At 26.8% G+C, this 19,079-nt stretch overlaps 2 protein-coding genes across 2 annotated transcripts; both read right to left on the reverse strand.

Annotated features, from left to right (window-relative positions):
• Positions 1 to 6,667: 6,667 nt before the first annotated feature.
• Positions 6,668 to 7,451, reverse strand: OCT59_021799 (uncharacterized protein; the record flags this gene model as incomplete). Its single annotated transcript, XM_066146746.1, has 2 exons — positions 6,668 to 6,994; positions 7,248 to 7,451. 2 exons carry the CDS (start codon positions 7,449 to 7,451, stop codon positions 6,668 to 6,670), a joined length of 531 nt encoding a protein of 176 aa, XP_066005854.1.
• A 2,793-nt stretch (positions 7,452 to 10,244) lies between these two features.
• On the reverse strand, positions 10,245 to 15,184 carry OCT59_021800 (uncharacterized protein). Its single transcript, XM_066146747.1, has 9 exons — positions 14,626 to 15,184; positions 13,988 to 14,539; positions 12,023 to 13,921; positions 11,899 to 11,955; positions 11,530 to 11,607; positions 11,270 to 11,445; positions 11,134 to 11,198; positions 10,958 to 10,983; positions 10,245 to 10,885 (listed from the first exon to the last, which is right to left on the reverse strand). Exons 1-9 carry the CDS (start codon positions 15,050 to 15,052, stop codon positions 10,647 to 10,649), a joined length of 3,519 nt encoding a protein of 1,172 aa, XP_066005855.1. The 5' UTR covers positions 15,053 to 15,184; the 3' UTR covers positions 10,245 to 10,646.
• Positions 15,185 to 19,079: the final 3,895 nt, after the last annotated feature.

The following is a 19,079-nucleotide window of genomic DNA, read 5'->3' on the forward strand; positions in this document are numbered from 1 at the left end:
GGGATGACTACTTGGTCTTGGTGACTATATGTAGATTTATGGTAAACAGTATAGTTGACTTCGTATCTGTAGAATACTAATATTTTTTTTAGTTACCCTTTTTTAATTTTTTTTTTTTACCCTGATTTTTCTGTTTTACTCCTTTACTTCATTTTGTTCGAAATGGATTTTGTCTGCAGTAGCAGTGAGTCCTTGGGAGCACTCATAGTGTAAACCAGAAGGAGGAGATTCCTTTAAGAAAAAATGCTTACAAAGCGGGCTTACTCTTCTTAACCTAAGTCCTTCGCTGGACGGTCTTATTGCTTGTGGTTGCTTCATTGAAGTTAACGGGTGGTGTAGTTCTTTATTAAATTAGGATTTATATTAGTTTTATGTGTATTGTATGAACTTATTTTTTAAAATTTTAATAAAGATCTATATGTGCAAAATAACAAATTTATATAAATTTTATTATAAAATTTTAATTTTTTAATATATATTCACATATATAATTTTTCAAAAGCTAAATTTTCACTTATTTTTTAAAAAAAATGTTTATTTATTTATTAATAAAGGTAATAAAAAATGACAATTAATTGCCGATCTGCCTAAAATCGGCACTACGTTACTAATAAAATTCGGAAATAATAGCGATAATAAAAAAAAGCATTTTTTGAATCTTGCGCGCGAAATAAGTTTCAACCATTTTACAAACAGAAATATCATAAATACAATATTTTCTTTCATTTTATGACAAGTCATATTTGCCAAAAAATTTTATAATTATATTTCTGTAACTGGTTTTCTTTAACTTTCACTTGTTTTTAATAATAAAAATATTTCAAAAAAGCTTTTAAAAACAACTTTAGAAGCTAAAAATTATAGGTTTTTAATGTAAATAATGCAATATAGTAAAATGAAATATTGAAATTTCGTATATTTTAAGGTGTAAATCTGACGCGTGTGCATAGTAAACTCATTATTTTGCATACGAATGTATAACTTTTTTTTGCAAATTCGTTTTTTTCAAGTATTTTTTCAGTATATCATATGATTTTTTTTATAGTCAATATGTCATCTATGAGATATCCTTTTTTGAAGTTTGTGTTCTAGCACAAAATCGGTAAATTTAACCCCGAATTTTATTAGTAACGCAGTGCTGATTTTAGGCGGATCTGCAATTAAGTAAACTGATAAATTTATAATTGAATTAATATAGATTATTTAGAACAATTAAAAAGAAATAAAAAATTAAAAAAAAAATTGTGATATAGTAAAAAAAGATTATTAGTTGGCTAATAATCAGATTGATATAAAACTGATACTAAAAACTAAAATTACTAAACTAATCAATAAATTACTGAAATATTATATTAGTAATTTTTGATGTAATTACTAACTGAAAACTGAAAACTAATTAGTTCAATAACTTCAATTTGATAATCACTAAAATTGATTGAAATTCTAATATATACCATCAAATTCATATTTTGTATTATTTTCATATTTTTTTTCAAAATAATAATAAATTATATTTCTAAAAAAATATATATATTATTATGTTACATTTTTCTTATTTTTATTTTTACTATATATTATTTTAAAAATTTAAAATTTTAATTTTTCAATATAAAAATTCCATTTGTAATTCTTATTTATTATATTCTATAATTTTAGCCAAATTTTTTTTTTTAAAAATATTTAAATAATATTATATAATCAAACTTTTATATACATCAGGAAATTTTATAGTGCGAAAAGTTACGCAAGTTTATGCATCATAATATTTTATAAGTTTTCAGACCCCGTCACAACTTTGCATAAACGTAATATTTTGTAACTTTTTAAAATATTTCAAAATATTACGGTACGCAAAACTTCATAATTTTTACGATTTGTAATATTCTGTAATTTTACGATTCGTATTTTTTGTAATTTTACATAGCATTTTGCAAGTTTTCAGACTCATTGCAAGTTTGCGTAAGTGTAATATTTTGTAGCTTTTTAAAATATTTTGAAATATTACAATATGCAGAGCTTCGTAATTTTACGGTTCGTAATATTCTGTAATTTTACTGTGTAATACTTCGCAACTTTTAAAATATTTCAAAATTCTATGATATGTAATCTCATAATTTAATTTAGGCATTCGTAATATTACGTGATTTTACATAATGTATTATTTCGTAATGTTTCAAATATTTCAATAAATAATACTTCATTTTCACTTTATAATAGTGATACATAAATTTTGGTAAATTTATATAATGTATATTTTATTAGATATAATTTTAAAAAATTACAAATATTTATTAATATATACAGAATATATAAAAGTAAAAAAAAAAGAATCAGCTATAGTAACATTAGTATTAACATTAGTATTAGTTACAAAGATAAAAGAAATATTGTTAGTGTTATTAGTATTAAAATAAAAAGAGTTAAATAAAAAGTAAAAGAAACATGGATATTATCGTTAGTATTAGGAATAAATAAAGGAAATGTTGATAGTATTATTAGTATTACGATATAAAGTAACAAAGAGGTAAAAAACACGTTAGTATTAAAATAATTAGTATTAATAAACAAATATTTCTATACCTGTAAAGCAATAAATTATAAAATATATGTAAATATTTTGTATGTAATTAAAAAATATTGAACAAAAGAATAAAGAAATAAAAGAAAGAGGAGGCAAAATAAAAAAATAAACACATGTTGCTAGTATTACATCAGCAAATTTGAAAAGTGTTGATTCATACCAGTATACACATTGATCAATACCAGCTAGTTGTTCAACGTGATTTACAATATTAATCAACACCTGTATACTGAAGTATATCAACGCTTAATGCGTCATTCAACTCTAATGTGTAGTTCAACACATTATGCATTGTTATTTAACGCACTGTATATTAATACAACTATATATACAGTCTGACTCCCGTATAGTCACCTAATTGGTTCCACTAAAATTGGTGATTTTATAGAAGTGTGACAGTAAAAAGGTAACCTTTATAGAATCACTGCCATATTAAAAATCCCATGTTGTGATTACATAAAGGTTGGTTCGAAGTTTTTCGCAGTTAATTATACTAGTATTAATTATTAATTTAAAACAAAAATACTGAATGAATTATTAGATTATGTATAAATGCATGTATAAATATATGTACTGTATAATGCTTAAATTTTTAAATTTTGTAATAAATGCTTTTATTAAATGTTAATAACACAAAAATGTTCAATATCAACCAAAAACTCATCAAATACTGAAAAAATAATCCATAATTGATGCCTGCTTTCGGAATTGTTACTCCAACCGTTTGATGATCTTAAAGTACCTTTTAAAAAGCTTTAAATCTTCTGCATGAAATTCATTATCATCTTGCTGCTCGTAAAATGAAATCCATATCTCTAAAGATTTAGATGTATCACCAGGAGATACTAAAGTATCATCTTTGGAGTCACTACTTTCATCTTCATCACGTGCATCCTCCTGGACCAACCTTATAATATCGGCATCACTTAAAATATCTTCTGTCTGGATTTCTTCCAATTCTTGGAAGAAATTGTTTAATTCATTTGCCAATAAAGCAGCAGAAGGGTCATTCATATCAAGCTCTTCGATCATTTGATTGACATCAGCTGTTTCACTATCCATCATTTCTTGTTGGATTCGTGATGCGTCATCTCTGTCTTCATCAGATAAAGAAGGTAAAATTCCAGTTTTTCCCCAGCAGTTCTAAACTGTTTCTTCAGTTACACAGTCCCATGATTTAGCGACATAGTCAATGGCTTCCTTTATGTTAATTTTTTCGCTGTTTATATCTTTACCTTCCTCAAAAAGATCCAGCATATGACGGCAAAATTTTCTCTTAAAGTAATTTTTAAAACTTGCGATTATTCCAGCATCGAGAGGTTGGAGATGGCTTGTAGTATTAGAAGGTAAGAAAACCACCTCAACATGAGTTAGTTGAATCCAGGAGATGTCAAGTTGATACCCGCCTGATTCATCATGATAACTATCTCCTGAATGACCACTACGACCTCTTGATCCACCAACACGACCATCACAGCCTCTGAATGTTTGATTTTCTGGTAAAAATCAGAAAAAATTAACAGTTTCAGACGTTATCTCAAATACGTTATCGGAAAAACGTTCTTTTGGAAAAATGTACTGCAACCGTTAATTAGTAAATTAATAGATCAAACTTACCATTAGATGCATTGTCATCATCATTTTGTTCGATTTCTAAGGCTGGCAAGTAGTGGGAGTCGAAATGTGACAGAGCATTATCGATCAAAAGCAAGATCTTTTTGTCTTGAATTTTGAAACGTCTATCCATTTCACAAAGAACCTTTTCGAAAACCAACGAGTTCATCCATGCCTTAGGATTACCTCGATAATAGACAGGAAGACGTTCCAAGTTAACCTTTGAAAGAGGTCTTAGACGCTTCAAATTTCCAATTACCCACGGCTTTAACTTGTCAGTTCCTGTCGCATTAACACCAAGAATAACAGTAACTCGAGTTTTGTCTTTCTTTTGACTGGGAACTGGCTTTGATGAGAATGTTTCACTTGGTGACATACGGTAAAAAAGTCTCTAAGGAACAAAAAAAATTAATTTTTGTTCACAAAGTTCATTACACGCGTTCTTAATTTCTAAATTATGCATTATGCACGTATTCCATCGGGACTATGCAGATGATCGATATATAGAACGTTCTGCTACATTCCGATTAATGTTTTTTTTAACACCTTTTCAATAAAAAAAGAAGAGAAAACTTACTGTTTTGTTAATGTTGTAGATACAGTCGAAAGTATCGACCTAATTACTTGCAACACTGCTTCGCTTCTTCGGAAGAGATGCTAATGGTGCACTTCCCGATTCCTAGTGTATATGGTACTTTCGAATGTTATTACGTTTTTTAAACTTATATAACCAGCCATTAGAAGAAGACAAATCTTTTTCTTGAATATTAAAAGCTTCGCCAAAGGTTCTTGCTTTTTCTTTTATTAACAAATCTGTTAATATTACGCTACTGGCTGTCACGTTCTCCACCCATAGGCTCATTGCATGTTCAAGATCCAGAAACTTGACTTCTTTATGTCTAAATATTTGAATCGAATCTTCAGCGTTTATTGCTTTCTACCTGTCACTTTGTGCCAGAATCTTTGAAATTGTGCTCCTTTCAATATTCAAATTAGGGCACTTTTCATTGAAGTGGTTTGCAATATCTTCATGTCTCTTGCTCTTATTTGCTGTTGACCACTCACATATCTGACGTTTAATATCATCACTTATAGCTGTGTGACGTTATTTTGGTTGGGGTCTAATAGGAGACATAGTGAAAGTTTTTCGTGTCTTCGTATTAAACGATGATCTATTGCTGCAGATTTATATGATTTAATGTATTACAAATTGAATGATTAATCACATTATAAAATCAAATTGATGCACCAATAAAAACTATGTGATTACGAGAGGTTTATTGATTAATAAAAGTAATATGTCGTTTAAAAAGTTTACGCGATAGTGATTATAGCTGATATGGAGGTAATTTAATAGTACCAAAATCCCGTTCTACAAAAATGGGTGCTTATAAAGAAGTGTGACTACATAGAATGTGATTATACGGGAATCAGACTGTAAATATATTAATTAAATTATATTTATTTTGCACACCTTAGGAACTGAACCAATTACTTCAATTACACTATTAATACATCAAATTTCATAATCTAACTATTGTACCATTTAATTTAAGTATATATATACATATATTATAATTAATATTTAAAAAAAAAATTTTATTGCATCATGTGTTTTATGTAATGTAAGCTTAATACACGTTTTTCACTGCCAGTGAACGTGAAGTATAATTATACTATAATTATCATATCATTTTAACTTTACTAAACAATATATTAATTATCTCTACTAACTAAATACTTGCAAGTATAATATACTATATTTATTGTTTTACATAATTTATCGAAATTAAAACATAAATGTATTAACAAAATATTCATTTTGTTGTTTGGCATGTTGAACTACTTGTACCAATTCTATAATTGATTCTATAGGCACAAAGTTATACGTGTTTATAATCTTCAACCAAAGACAATCATATTTGTATAATTGTCTTGAATTACAAAAATCGTACCATTGTACAAAAGCAAGATCAAACAACAAATCTTTTTCAATAATTTTAACGTTAATCAACATAAGAAACCTAAATATAAAATAAGTAAGTTATTGCTTAGATTATCATTTGTTAGTAGTTTAATATTAAATAAAATTCTGTACCTTGCTAAAATATGCACCACCTTCGGCTGTATTATAATCTTCAGACTCTTCCTCGCTCATGCTGATTGACACATCACTAAATGACAGTTCGTTATAATACAAGCTTTTTGCTCTAATGTAATTTCCACTTGAAGAAATATTAGCATAACTATACCAACTAATATTAATCTGTTAACCCTTCACATAAATCTAAAAACTCGTTTAACGATTCCAGAAAATATTCTAGAGCTGTTAGAGCTTCACAGGCCAAACTATTGTTTGATTAGTAATTATTAAAAAATGCATCAAAATCTTGCAAATTAAATGTGTCTAACAAACTATTCATTAGAGTTTTTTGTTTGCGTCTATTAACATTTATACGCTGAAGTAAGTATTTAATTATTCCTTTTTGGTAAACCTATATATAATATAACAATATTAATTTGTGATAATGCATTGAATATTGTACTAGCTGTAATATCAACTAATTTAATCATTTGATCTGTTGGGTCATGCTTATTACTAGACCTATAGGGTATTTTTACAGCATCTTTATGTAAAAATTCATACGTTTCCATCGTAAACCTGTTAATTGCTCCATATTCTCTAATTGTCTTAATGATATGATAGCACCAATTATGCAGCTTTGGTAATTGAAGTTCTGATAGAGAATATTCTTTAAATAGTTTTATGAAGCTTTTTGCCCATTGTTTAATTAGATTCTTTAAACAAAATAAAATATAATCATGTTAATTGCAATATTTATAAAAAACTAATCATCATATTTTCTCGCAATCATACATCAAAAATCACCAGCTTTGATTCCTTAAAATACTCACATCAGCTGTATAAATACATCTTATTCCAATAATAATACATGTTAACCAATGCTTCATCAGATTGTTTGGCTCGGAATGTACTTATCGATGATTTGTGGTGGTTTATGACTATTCCTTCTATGACGAAAACAAATACCTTTATCATATTCCGAAATTCATTGGCAATAAACCGCTTAATATTTTCCAGGCTATTTTTGAATATCTTAAGGCCAGGAAATCGTAGGATTTTAGCTAAATGATTATCAAGTTCGTCAACCGCTATTTGACCACACAATTTTTTTAACAACACCCTTGTATAGGTCACTTGATAATTAAATAATCCTAAATCGAGATGATGCATTCAGTCAGATATTGTTGACAAATAAATATTTAAATGACTATTGTTTATTTTTAAATAAATCTATATATTAAAAAACACTGCAATCACGTAGACGTTATGTTTAGATTAACCATATAAATAAGTCATTTGAATTGTGTAACTCTACTTCTATTCGTCACCAATGTTATACAAGACCAAAAAGGAAATTTTATTTCTGGTGAAAAACTGAAATTTTTGGTTACACATAATTCCATAAAAGGAAATTGTCAGTTATGCAAATTTTTAAAAAAGAAAATTTTGTCTTCTGTTACTTTTCAGAGAAATTAAAAAAATTGTATTGCTCAAATTTCCAAAAAAGGAAATTCTTTGCAGATCTTTTAATTCTGGTCGGAATTACATATTAACTGTTGTCGTAGATAACGGGTGAAGTGGTGAACACTAGTATATTAGAAAATAATTGGCAAAATAAATACACTTTCTTTAAAAATTACGTGATATATACAGATAATTCCAAAAGATATTTTTCATATCATGTAAAAAATATTGTTGTGCAGAATTTTGTTCAACAAGACATCTCATATTTTCTGGTATTCTTAAGCATAATTTGATTGTTTGTTAACTTCCACATTATTTAGGCTTCTTATCTTTCCACATGAAAACGTTATGACAAGTTGGTGACAATTAACAGAGTTAAATGTTAAAGTTATCGCAACATTTCTGGTAAATCTTCTAACATTACGAAAATAAACGGAAAACACCACTTTATACTATTATCAGATGAAAATGCTTAAAGAAAGTTGTTTATAAGGTATGGAGATACTTGTATTTAATTTTTATTAATTTTTATAAAGTTATGAATTTTTTTTTATATAAATACTAAAACGCGTTTTTTTTACTTTCAAGTCATAATTTAACATTTTAAATCAAAAGAAACAAGTGAAATAATCTTTAAATAATATTTTCTGTGAATATTGTGGATATTGAAGTTTATGTGTATTGATTTTTATAGGTCACTTAAATATTTATGAAGTTATTTTTTTTGTATACTAAGACGTGCTTTTTATAAGGTTGCTTGCCGAAATTAAGTAATTTAGGCCAAAGCCAAAACTTTTTTGTAGCCAAAAGTTTAGGCAATTAAAAATAAATTTGCCAAAATTTATAATGCCGAAATTATTGCCGAAAGTCCGAAATTTGACCGAAATTATTGGTATAATTCTGGCCATTTTTAGAATGTAATTCTGGCCAGAAACGATCAACATTATAAATTTCCTTTTTTGAAATTTGTGTAACCTTTGTGAAACTGATTCTGCCAATTTTACTGGGAAACAAAATTTTTTTTTGTAAATTATTGTAACATTACGTGACACAATGTCATAATTTCGGTTGAATTTTAATTTTGGCCAAAATTAAGACCAAGTTTTGGCCTAATTTTGGCATTTTCAGCATTTGATTTGATTGGCCGAAACCTTTTGGAATTTCCTTTTTAGTTTCAGCAAGCAACCTTAGCTTTTTAATAAAACTTCATAATTTCATGTAATATAATATTTAATAAAATGGATTATTTAATAAAATTGTGCAAAAAAATTACACTTTAATATTTAAAAATACGCAAAATACATATTCTTTACTTTAATATTTTTAAAAGGTGCAAAAAATTTTTTAATTTTTTTCTAAGATAAACATTACATAACAGAAATGTGAAGTTAAATTTATGACAGTCAAACAAATTGATGTTTATAGTTATACTCTAAAACAATATATTTAGCGTAACCTGTCACACATTTAGGTCGTGCTTTTTTTTGTAGATCGGTACATATGAAAAATTCAGTAAAATTTGTTGGTTTGTTTTTAAATTACTTCTTTAATGAAACAAATATTCACGTTTCATTTTTTTCTTTAACTTTTTTTTTGTAGGAATTCAGCTAAAGAAGCTATAAGTTTTCACTTTGCAATCTTATTTATTTTTTTAAAAAAAAGATTATTTCTATGTACTAGATTTTTTTTCTGAACTTCAAATAAAATATAGAACCCTAACGCTTCAGTTTTCTTTTTTTAGACATGCTTGTTCTACATATGGTGAGCATGTGGGGCAGGACCAGAAAATCTCTATTGAAATAATTAGGCACCCCAGTTTTGTGGGCATGGTTGTATCATGGGGGTGACAAATAGATTTTTGACACTAAAAAAAACTAAGTTTTTCAGATATTTAATGTTTTTGAACTTGTGGCTGCACGTGATCAGGTGACACTTAAATGTTACTTGTTCCTTATATGGCGAAGATTGACACAAACTGCGCCCATAAAACTGAAATGCAATAATTAGCAGATTGTTTTGGTTTTTGGTCGCAAAATCCGTTAGCCAATCCGAACATATGATTAAAATCAAAATTGAGTACACTGATCGTTGGTCGCAAAAAAATTTCAAATAACCAATCAGCCCATTTGTTTTGTTGTGCTTTGCCTATTTTAAAATATGATCAAAAAAATTCCACCTTTTTTTAGTTCAGGAAAATCGGGTCACTGATCGAATTACCTTGGTCCTATTACTATATTTGGAGTAGATACACAAGAATAATAGTATTAGTTAGTTGCATTAATAAAAAAAACAATATTGCTATACGCATTTTTAATATCTATATTGTTTTACACATAAAATGCGCTGTATTACTGCATTTTTTACTGTAACATTCACTTCGGACTTCACAACGGTTACCGTTTCCCTAGTATAATTTAATAATTGTAATAACTTTCTCAAAACTTGATAGTTTATTTTTATACCCCAAGGTTGCAAAAATTTTCAATAAACTTTAAATTTAATATATAAAAAACGCGTTTTTATTTTTGCAACAAAATAAAAATACAATAAAAATAAGAAATATAATAGAATAAACTATAATAATTACATTTCAAAGCAAGATTACAGGAAAAAACAAGTCAGGTACCGAAAATTTTTTGGTAGTGGTCTTGGGTAGTTTGTAAATCGATAATAACAATATCCATTTGCTAATTTTATATATCCATTTGTTGATTTTGCTGATTTTGTAAATCCACTTGCTGATTCATTTGCTGATTTTGTAAATTCATTTGCGGATTCATTTGCTGATTTTGCGGGTTCATTTGCGGGTTCATTTGCGGGTTCATTTGCGGGTTCATTTGCGGGTTCATTTGCGGGTTTATTTGCGGGTTTATTTGCGGGTTTATTTGCGAATTCATTTGCTTAAATAGTAAATCTATTTGCTTCATTTGCTGATCTAATTTGTTCAGTTCCAGAAAAAATAGACGCATTCGCACATTCGTTTGCTGATCTTGTGCGTCCGTTTGCTGATTTTGTGTATATATTAATAGCTGTCTCAGTGCATCCAGTTCCTGACTTATTTGTGCACAAACTTGCTGATCTTGTAAACTTATTTGCAGGTTTTCTATTCTCGTTTGCAAGAACTGTATTTTCTGATTTATCTGAAGTTCATTTATAAGTTGTTTGATAAATTTGTTTTTTTGTTCTTCCTTAATTTCATCAACAAGTGCTACCAAATTTCTTAAGTCTGTACTGATAACTGGAAGATAATAATTAAATACGGTTTTATCATTATCAATTGCATTAATTAATTTACGAACTTCCGTAACAGGCATATCATAATAACTAAAATAATTAAAAAAATATAAATGTATAAAAAAGTAAATATTAACTGATTAATAATACTAACATCCATTCCGGAAACCATTCTTTGTCATGTTTCCACCATGGAAACATGTAAAATAATTCAATAATCTTTAAAAAAACAAATTGTAGTTAATTTAAAAATACAATTAACAATATAACTAATACAAAAAAAAAAATACCTGTGCTTTTTGAAGTAAAAATTCCTCTTCTTTATTATAATCTCCAATCGCTATATTGAGCAATCCGATAAATAAATTCAAAAGATAAATTACTGTGAAAAATGTAAAGGTAAATAGTAAAAAAGTCATTAAGGGATTATCTTGAAAAGCCCATGGTGATAAAGATCCAGAATCACCTATAATTTTATAAATAAAATATTATTATTATTATTTTTTTTTAAAAAAAAAAAAATGGTTTAAATGAAAAGTAAATTACTTACCAGTGATAATTTTATATACGGCAAACAGTGAAGTAGGGAACCAATTAAACAAATTTGTATTTGAATTAGGGAGTTGAACTAATGTTGTTGTATTATTTATAATTTCATTTGAATTAGCAAAATAATATCTAGTTACAAGATTCCACGGATCATTAGCATCATTAACATTGGTTGATCTTAGAATAAAAAGAAATGCTTGAGCGTATCCGAGTATTATAAAAGCTAAGACCACTAAGAATGGATAAACTGTTTTGGCAACACCCAATATTATGGCAAAATAAATTCCACACGATTTAAATACTCTAAAAAATAATAAAAATCTAAAATTTGATAATATAATAGATATTGCTACAAGCCAAGGGGATTGACTTTTATTAATAATCCAACAAATGGATGCAGCAATTGGTAAAGAATATGCCCCGACATCTATTAATATTTAAATCAAGTTAAAAATTTATTAAAATATAAAACAATTAAATGAATATTTACTTACCAAAATAATTCCAAGGATCTTTAAAATAAATTTTATAATCCCATAGACATTGTAAAATTTCAAAAATTAAAAATATGGAGCCAAATATAATTGAAATTATAAAAAGCGATTTACGTTGAACATCGGTGATAAAATTTGGTTCTAATATAGAAGCTAATGTATAACAAATATAATAAACTATATAGAGAAACCAAATCAAAAAATAATAAATCCGTCCAAAAGTTCTCCATTTAAAATCTATAATTGCGGCAAAATTCCACCAATTATAAAAATGGTTACTATCAATATTACAAAAGAGAAGAGATTTTGGATTATATAAAAACTCATTCCAAATATTAAATGGATGATCGTCATGAGGAACATTATTTTCAGTCTCGTGATTAATTTTTTCGATATTTTCAGTTTTTTCAGTCTCATGATGATTATTATTTCGATCATTTTTTTTGCTACCATTATTTTTTTGATTTTTATATACACAAATTCGAGGAAAAGGAACAATAAAACTGATTGTTTGGACTACTTCTTGCTGGCTGGTTGATGACTGATCGGTCTTGGATCTGGTCCATAACGATGATATCGGCTTAAAATAATTATTAACCGGATTTGATTTTTTGATGTAAACATTCGAATATGAATGAAGTGAAGTATTTGTTGAATTTCTAATGAAATCACAATAAGGAGATAATATAATGGATGTGTATGAGATATATTTGATTGCGAAATCAGGATATTTCTTAGATAATTCTAGAAAATTTGAACTAATAAAAGGTAACAATGTCATCATATAACTGCAATTAGTTTGAGAAGGGTTCGCCAATTCCATGTAACCACGATTTTCTGAATTAACTTGAATTGATTCAATAATTTTGTCAATAACTTTTTTAACAATATCATTATAATTATTTTCAATTGCCATCTTTAAAATTTCTGACCCAAATTTTGAAAATAATTCTTTATCATCTACAATACTTGTAGTTATTGCCTTCATTTGTTGATAATTAATTTTGTTATCTAACATATCCTTTCTAAATTTTGACAATGCTTCCGTATCATTTTTAATATTCTCAACTAATGGATTGTTATTAAGTATTTCATGTACTTCAGAAGAAAATTTTGGTAATGGTATTGAAGAATTTGAATCATTAAATTCATTCTTTAAAATTTTGTTAATAAGTTTTCTATAGTGCTCATTAATAAAATTTTTATCGTAACGACGATTTTTACTTCTGAATTTTTTATAAGTATTTTTCCATTCATCATTGTTCCATTGGTATTGACAAGTAATTCCATTAATCGATCTTGTAAAAATTTCGATTTGTTCCACATTAATTAGTACCAAATCCTGTTTATTATTTATTAATTTATATGAAAATGTATAAGGTTTGACAAAAGGTACTATATTATTAGGTACTATAGGGGTGTTCATCACAAAGTGAATTGAATCACACTCATCCTCTTTTTTAAAAATAATATGCCCATCTTCAAATTCTATATCAGCTGGTGCAACCCTATTAATCTCCATTTTTTCCATTTTTTCAACGGTTTCATTAAGCATACTTTGTATTTCTTTAAAAGTAGATGAATTATAAATCTTATGATAAGTAGTATTGTTTGAAATTTGTTGGAATTCACTTTCATCTAACCCATTTTTGATGCAAACATTACCATCGTCATCAATGGAAAGTTTTCTGTTTAATTTAGTTATCACATTATTATCATCAATGGTACCATTGATAATATTATTTTTTCCAGGATCTCCAAAATTTCTATAAGGGTGATAAGGATCTATAAATACATATTGACTAAGCATACCATAATATACACTATGAACAATTAATCCTTCAAAACCATTTTTTAAAGTTACGAATTCTATTGGAGTACTACCGACACTAAAAAGACCTATAAATAAATAATAATTATTAAAATATACCCCATCAAAAATGTATTGTAAAAGTTAATACTGACCGCCTTGAGAATATTTTGTAATCAATCTTCCATTTTTCATTGAAAATATGTAAGTACTATATGAAATTTCTGTCGCTAATAATGTCTTGTCTTTATTCATTATTACTGTTGTAAATTCATAACGAGAATCTGAACTGTATTGACTATCCAAATCTAAAGGTGAATTGTATTGTCTATCTAAATTCATTGTCAATAGATCAAATTGAAGTATTGATGTTTTATGATATTGAAAAAATAGAAATAACTTTTTTTGATATATAGAACAAAATTTATATTTAAACTGATCATTTAAACTTTCGGGAATCTTTATATCATAAATTTCCGAATATTTCAAAGTTGTTGCATTTTTTGGCATATCTTTTAGACAGTACTTGTAAATTTTGTGATCATATAATGATACTAGAATTAAATGACCATGAGTCTCCTTCTTACACTTCGGACAATCATCATCATCATCATCATGAAGGAATCCTATACTATATTGTCCATGAACATCAATGGAATAGGAATGCTCTAGTTCGTAAAATTGTTTACTTTTTAAATCTATAAGACCTATAATTACAATATAAATCATTAATTAAACATAAACCTATATTATTATTTTGCGTATTTTGCGTCAAAAAAATTAAATTACCTACATTGCTTATAACTTCCATCTTCTTCACGATAACACAATGACAATTTTTTCTTATAAAGTGAAAATGACTTTATTTCGTATGATGGCTCGTTAAGTTTATTAAGCTTAAGTTCATCAAGCTTATAAAATTCATCGGGTTGCGGTTGTCCCTTAATCGACCATCCAACAATTGAATTATCTTTTTTACTATAAGTAACAATATAATCATTCGTGTATTGAGAAACAAAAATACGATCAATTTTTGATTCCTTATGATTTTGTATATTAACTTCCGTTTCATGATCATTATCTTTTTCACCGTTCGTGTATTGAGAAACAAAATTACGATCAATTTTTGATTCCGCATGTTTTTCTTTCATTTCACGATCATTTGATTTACTATTTTTTTCATTATCATCCGAAACAACAATAGTAACTTCGTTAACCATATTATGAAAATGAATTTTATTTATAAAATTCACAAAAAAAATAATGATATTTTGAGCGTGCCTTTTATAAAAAAAAATTGATAAATCTATAAATTTTACTTATTTACCGTTTATATTAAGCACAATAGGATCAGTATACACAAAAGTCCGATGGAAGTTATTGAGTAGGCTAAAAATGGATCAATCAAACCCTTGTTTTAAAATCACGTGAAATAGATAATAGTATTCGTAATCGGATGTTTATTTTTGATTTTATAGTAAGCATCTTGCATTTGTAGCTGAGAATGCAATAAGCAAAAAAGCAATGCTGCATATTAACAAAGGGTATTGCAAGTCCAATATTATCATTAACAATTACAGAGAATGAACTTAAAATATTAAACACTGATGAAAAGTGCGTAAGTAATAATATTTTAAAAAATACATGCTATAATAATGGGTATTAATAAGAGTAAGTAGTAGATTTTTTAAGACTTAACCCATCAAAAGCTTCAAATAATTTTTTCGGAATAAAAATTATTATACATATGATTGATTACTTTTGTGCTGCCAAACTTTTGTAAATGGTTTCACAAAATGTGGAATGGCTATCTATTATTCCTACAATCAACTTATATTTCTCAGAATAGAAAGGTTGTCAATTGGCAAAAAAAATATATATATGGATTAAATAACAAGTTTATAACTAAAAGATTTCAGATATATTACCCTTGATAAAAAGCATTGGGGTATATTTAGGTTATAGCTTGTACCAGAAATAAGTTTTGTAAACTAAATTTCAAAGAATATATGGAAATAAAACAGCTGATTCTATTGGACAATAGTGTTATAATTCAAATCATATCAATCCATCAATCTGATCAATCTGGCAGATCTGAAACATTCAAATGATTCGTTAGAAATTAGAACTCAGGCAGATGATGGATAAAAAAGCAGATATATTCAAATGATCAATTAAAATCATAATTCAGGCCAAATTTTTAAATGTTAGTATATTTAGCTGGCAAAAATTTTTTTATGAAGTAGCTAAATATTTATCTAAGATCACGTAATATTATAATTTGGGCTGGAATTACAAATTACAAATTTAATAGATGATCTAAATGAAATTTGTAGTGAATCATCAAATCCATAATAGTTAATTCAAATCGATTAAATCAATCTAAATTAAACAGAATGGATTACAGATTTATCTGAATTGTAATACTATTGAATAAGTAGATGGAATTTCATCCATATAATTTGCAAATGAGAAATCAATTGGTAAGTTCCAACATAAAGAACCTTATAACTGATAATGATTTATTAAAAATAAATTTGATATCCTTGCAAAAAGCAAACTATATCAGTCATCGGAAATGTCATTTCTTATATTAATCATTAATTAAAATAATTTTATGTAACTATAGTTGAATATTTTATCATATAGCTAACACAGGTCAAAATCGAGGCTATCGGTTGCATATCGGGTACCAGATATATGTAGGATATGTATATGATATGTATACGATATGCAACAATTACACACATATCGAATTTTCGATATCTGTAATGTTTATGCAGAAGTTCGGTGATATATATTATAGATATCGTGCACATATTACACATATATCGGGTAGTATAATATCGGGCACATATCTTATACATGTCGTATAAATATCATATAAAGATATTGGTCAGTATAATATCGGACACATGTTATATAGATATCGGGTAAATATAGGATACATATCGTACATTTATCTGACAATACGATAGATAATTTTTTCATATAATATTATAATTTAATCTGGGCAAAATTATAATTTCAGATTAATTTTTAATTTTAATTCGGGCTAAAGTAAAATTTTATTACACAAATTTTATTATTTTCAATTAAACTAAAAGTTTTATTGTTTTTTAATTAATAATAAAAAAGATTACAAAAAAATATATTATTCTATATAGCTATATAAATAATTAGATATCTGTTATCTACAAATAGCGCTTATTTTTATCTGTTTAATATTTAAAAGAAAGAAATAGTATTTTAGTAATAAAGATATTAGTATGAATAATGTATTCGTAAAAGAAAAAGAATAGTATTAAAAAAATGTTAGTAAAAAATGGTTAGTAATAGAAAATGTTATTAGTATGTTTAGTAGTAAAATATATTAGTAAAAACAAACGTTAGTAGGTTAGAAAAAAAGAAAAGAAGTGTATAATATAAATAAAAATTAGTAAAAAATATACCTTTGTATTTATTTCACCTCTTTTGAAGTTTGCTGTTTAAAGAGAAAATAGATCTTGTTAATTATTTTTCTTTAATAAATAAAAAAAATAAATATTTAAATTACCTTGATGTGCGTTACTCACTATTCTTCTGAAGATATATGATTAGATCTTCTTTTCTTGAGTTTACTATATATAAACCAAATTAATTTTTGATTAAATTTTTTTAAAAAGAATGCTTAGATTACGCTTGATATGTGTTGCTTTCAAATTCTTTTGATTTAGAGTTTTTTTCTTGAATTCGCAGATATAGGATTACCATCTTGACGCGCAGTATCAAAAAATGTCCGCCTTCAGTGGAAGATACTTACAACCACCCTCGTCTCCCGATTAATGACCCTCTAAGTCGGAGGAGGCTAGCCTATCGGCATACGTACCCCTACAACTTCATCCCTAGGTAGTCAAAAATCTCGGGTGGTTCCAGACGCGCGTACTACATGATTAGTCTTTGGACATGTTGGGATTTGATAAGTGAGAGAAAAAATAACTCCAGCGCCAGCGTTTTGTAAAGAATAATAAAATAATATTTTTAAGTTAGTTCTTTCTTTATTAAATTTTTGAAAAAGTTTTGTTTCTTAAAATCGTAAAAAAATGCTGGTTGCTACAACTGACGGACAACGACAAATTGTCAGGCTCTTCTTGACAGTAATTGGAAGGCAGAAAATGTCATAAAATATCCAGCCCTATTTTATAACATTTTCCTCCAGCTAAAGCAAATATTACAAAAGAAATTGCAAATATATTTAACAAGCAATAGATACATGGCAGTTGAAAAATATATTCACACTTCATATTGTAATACCACAGTCTAACAAAGAAAGCAAATATATTTAACAAGCAATAGATACATGGCAGTTGAAAAATATATTCACACTTTCTCTCAAAGAAAACTCAAACCACTATTGTAAAGAAAAATATGAAAAATACGCGTATATCCTATTTTCATACCTTGCTTAACAGTTCCACTATTTATTTAAAAGAGACTTTTCTCTTTTTTGTATGCGTAGAGGGGTACATTTTTTCCTTTTTTTATTCTTTTCTTTTGTATATGGTAGATGAGTACGTCTTACTATATTAAATATATAAACTAAAGTGCCAAAGTATTGTTAATATTGTAAAAGATAAGTAAAGTATACTTGGATAAAAGAGAAAAGAAGAGACGAACCGTAAAGTGTTAATAAAAGATAAGTAAGAAGAGAAAAGTGTATTTTTGAAAATAAACAAAAAAAATCGTGCATTAATTTTAGATATCACATGTATGTAATCAAAGCGATTTTAATTGGTTATTAATATACATGCATAAATGTCATGTGATTTTAGTGACCTATACAAAAGATAAAAATTATTTTACAAAAAATATGTTTCCAACCTTCCAACCAGTGTATAAAATCTGGAAAAAAAAATGTGCTCACGTGCACATAAGAATAATTTTTTTTTTTGTGCACGTCACGAACTCAATTTTTAAAAATTTTTGTACACAAAAATGTGCACTATATTAATTTATAATATAAAACGTCCTAACTTTTAAATCCTAAATTCCTAATTATATTATAGATTTTATTTATAAAATATAATTAATTACACTAAAATGTTCCAAAAAAATGAAAAATAAATCACTATAATTATTAAATTGCCCGATCTTTAAGCCCAATGATTGTAAGCTGCTAAATAATTGAAATTTTCAAAATTTTGAGGGCCATTTAAAGAAACATGTAAATGCATATTAAGAGTATCAATATGCACTCTGTTTCAAATG

Source organism: Rhizophagus irregularis, chromosome 30 (genome assembly GCF_026210795.1).
Source record: "Rhizophagus irregularis chromosome 30, complete sequence".
Classification (NCBI taxonomy): domain Eukaryota; kingdom Fungi; phylum Glomeromycota; class Glomeromycetes; order Glomerales; family Glomeraceae; genus Rhizophagus; species Rhizophagus irregularis.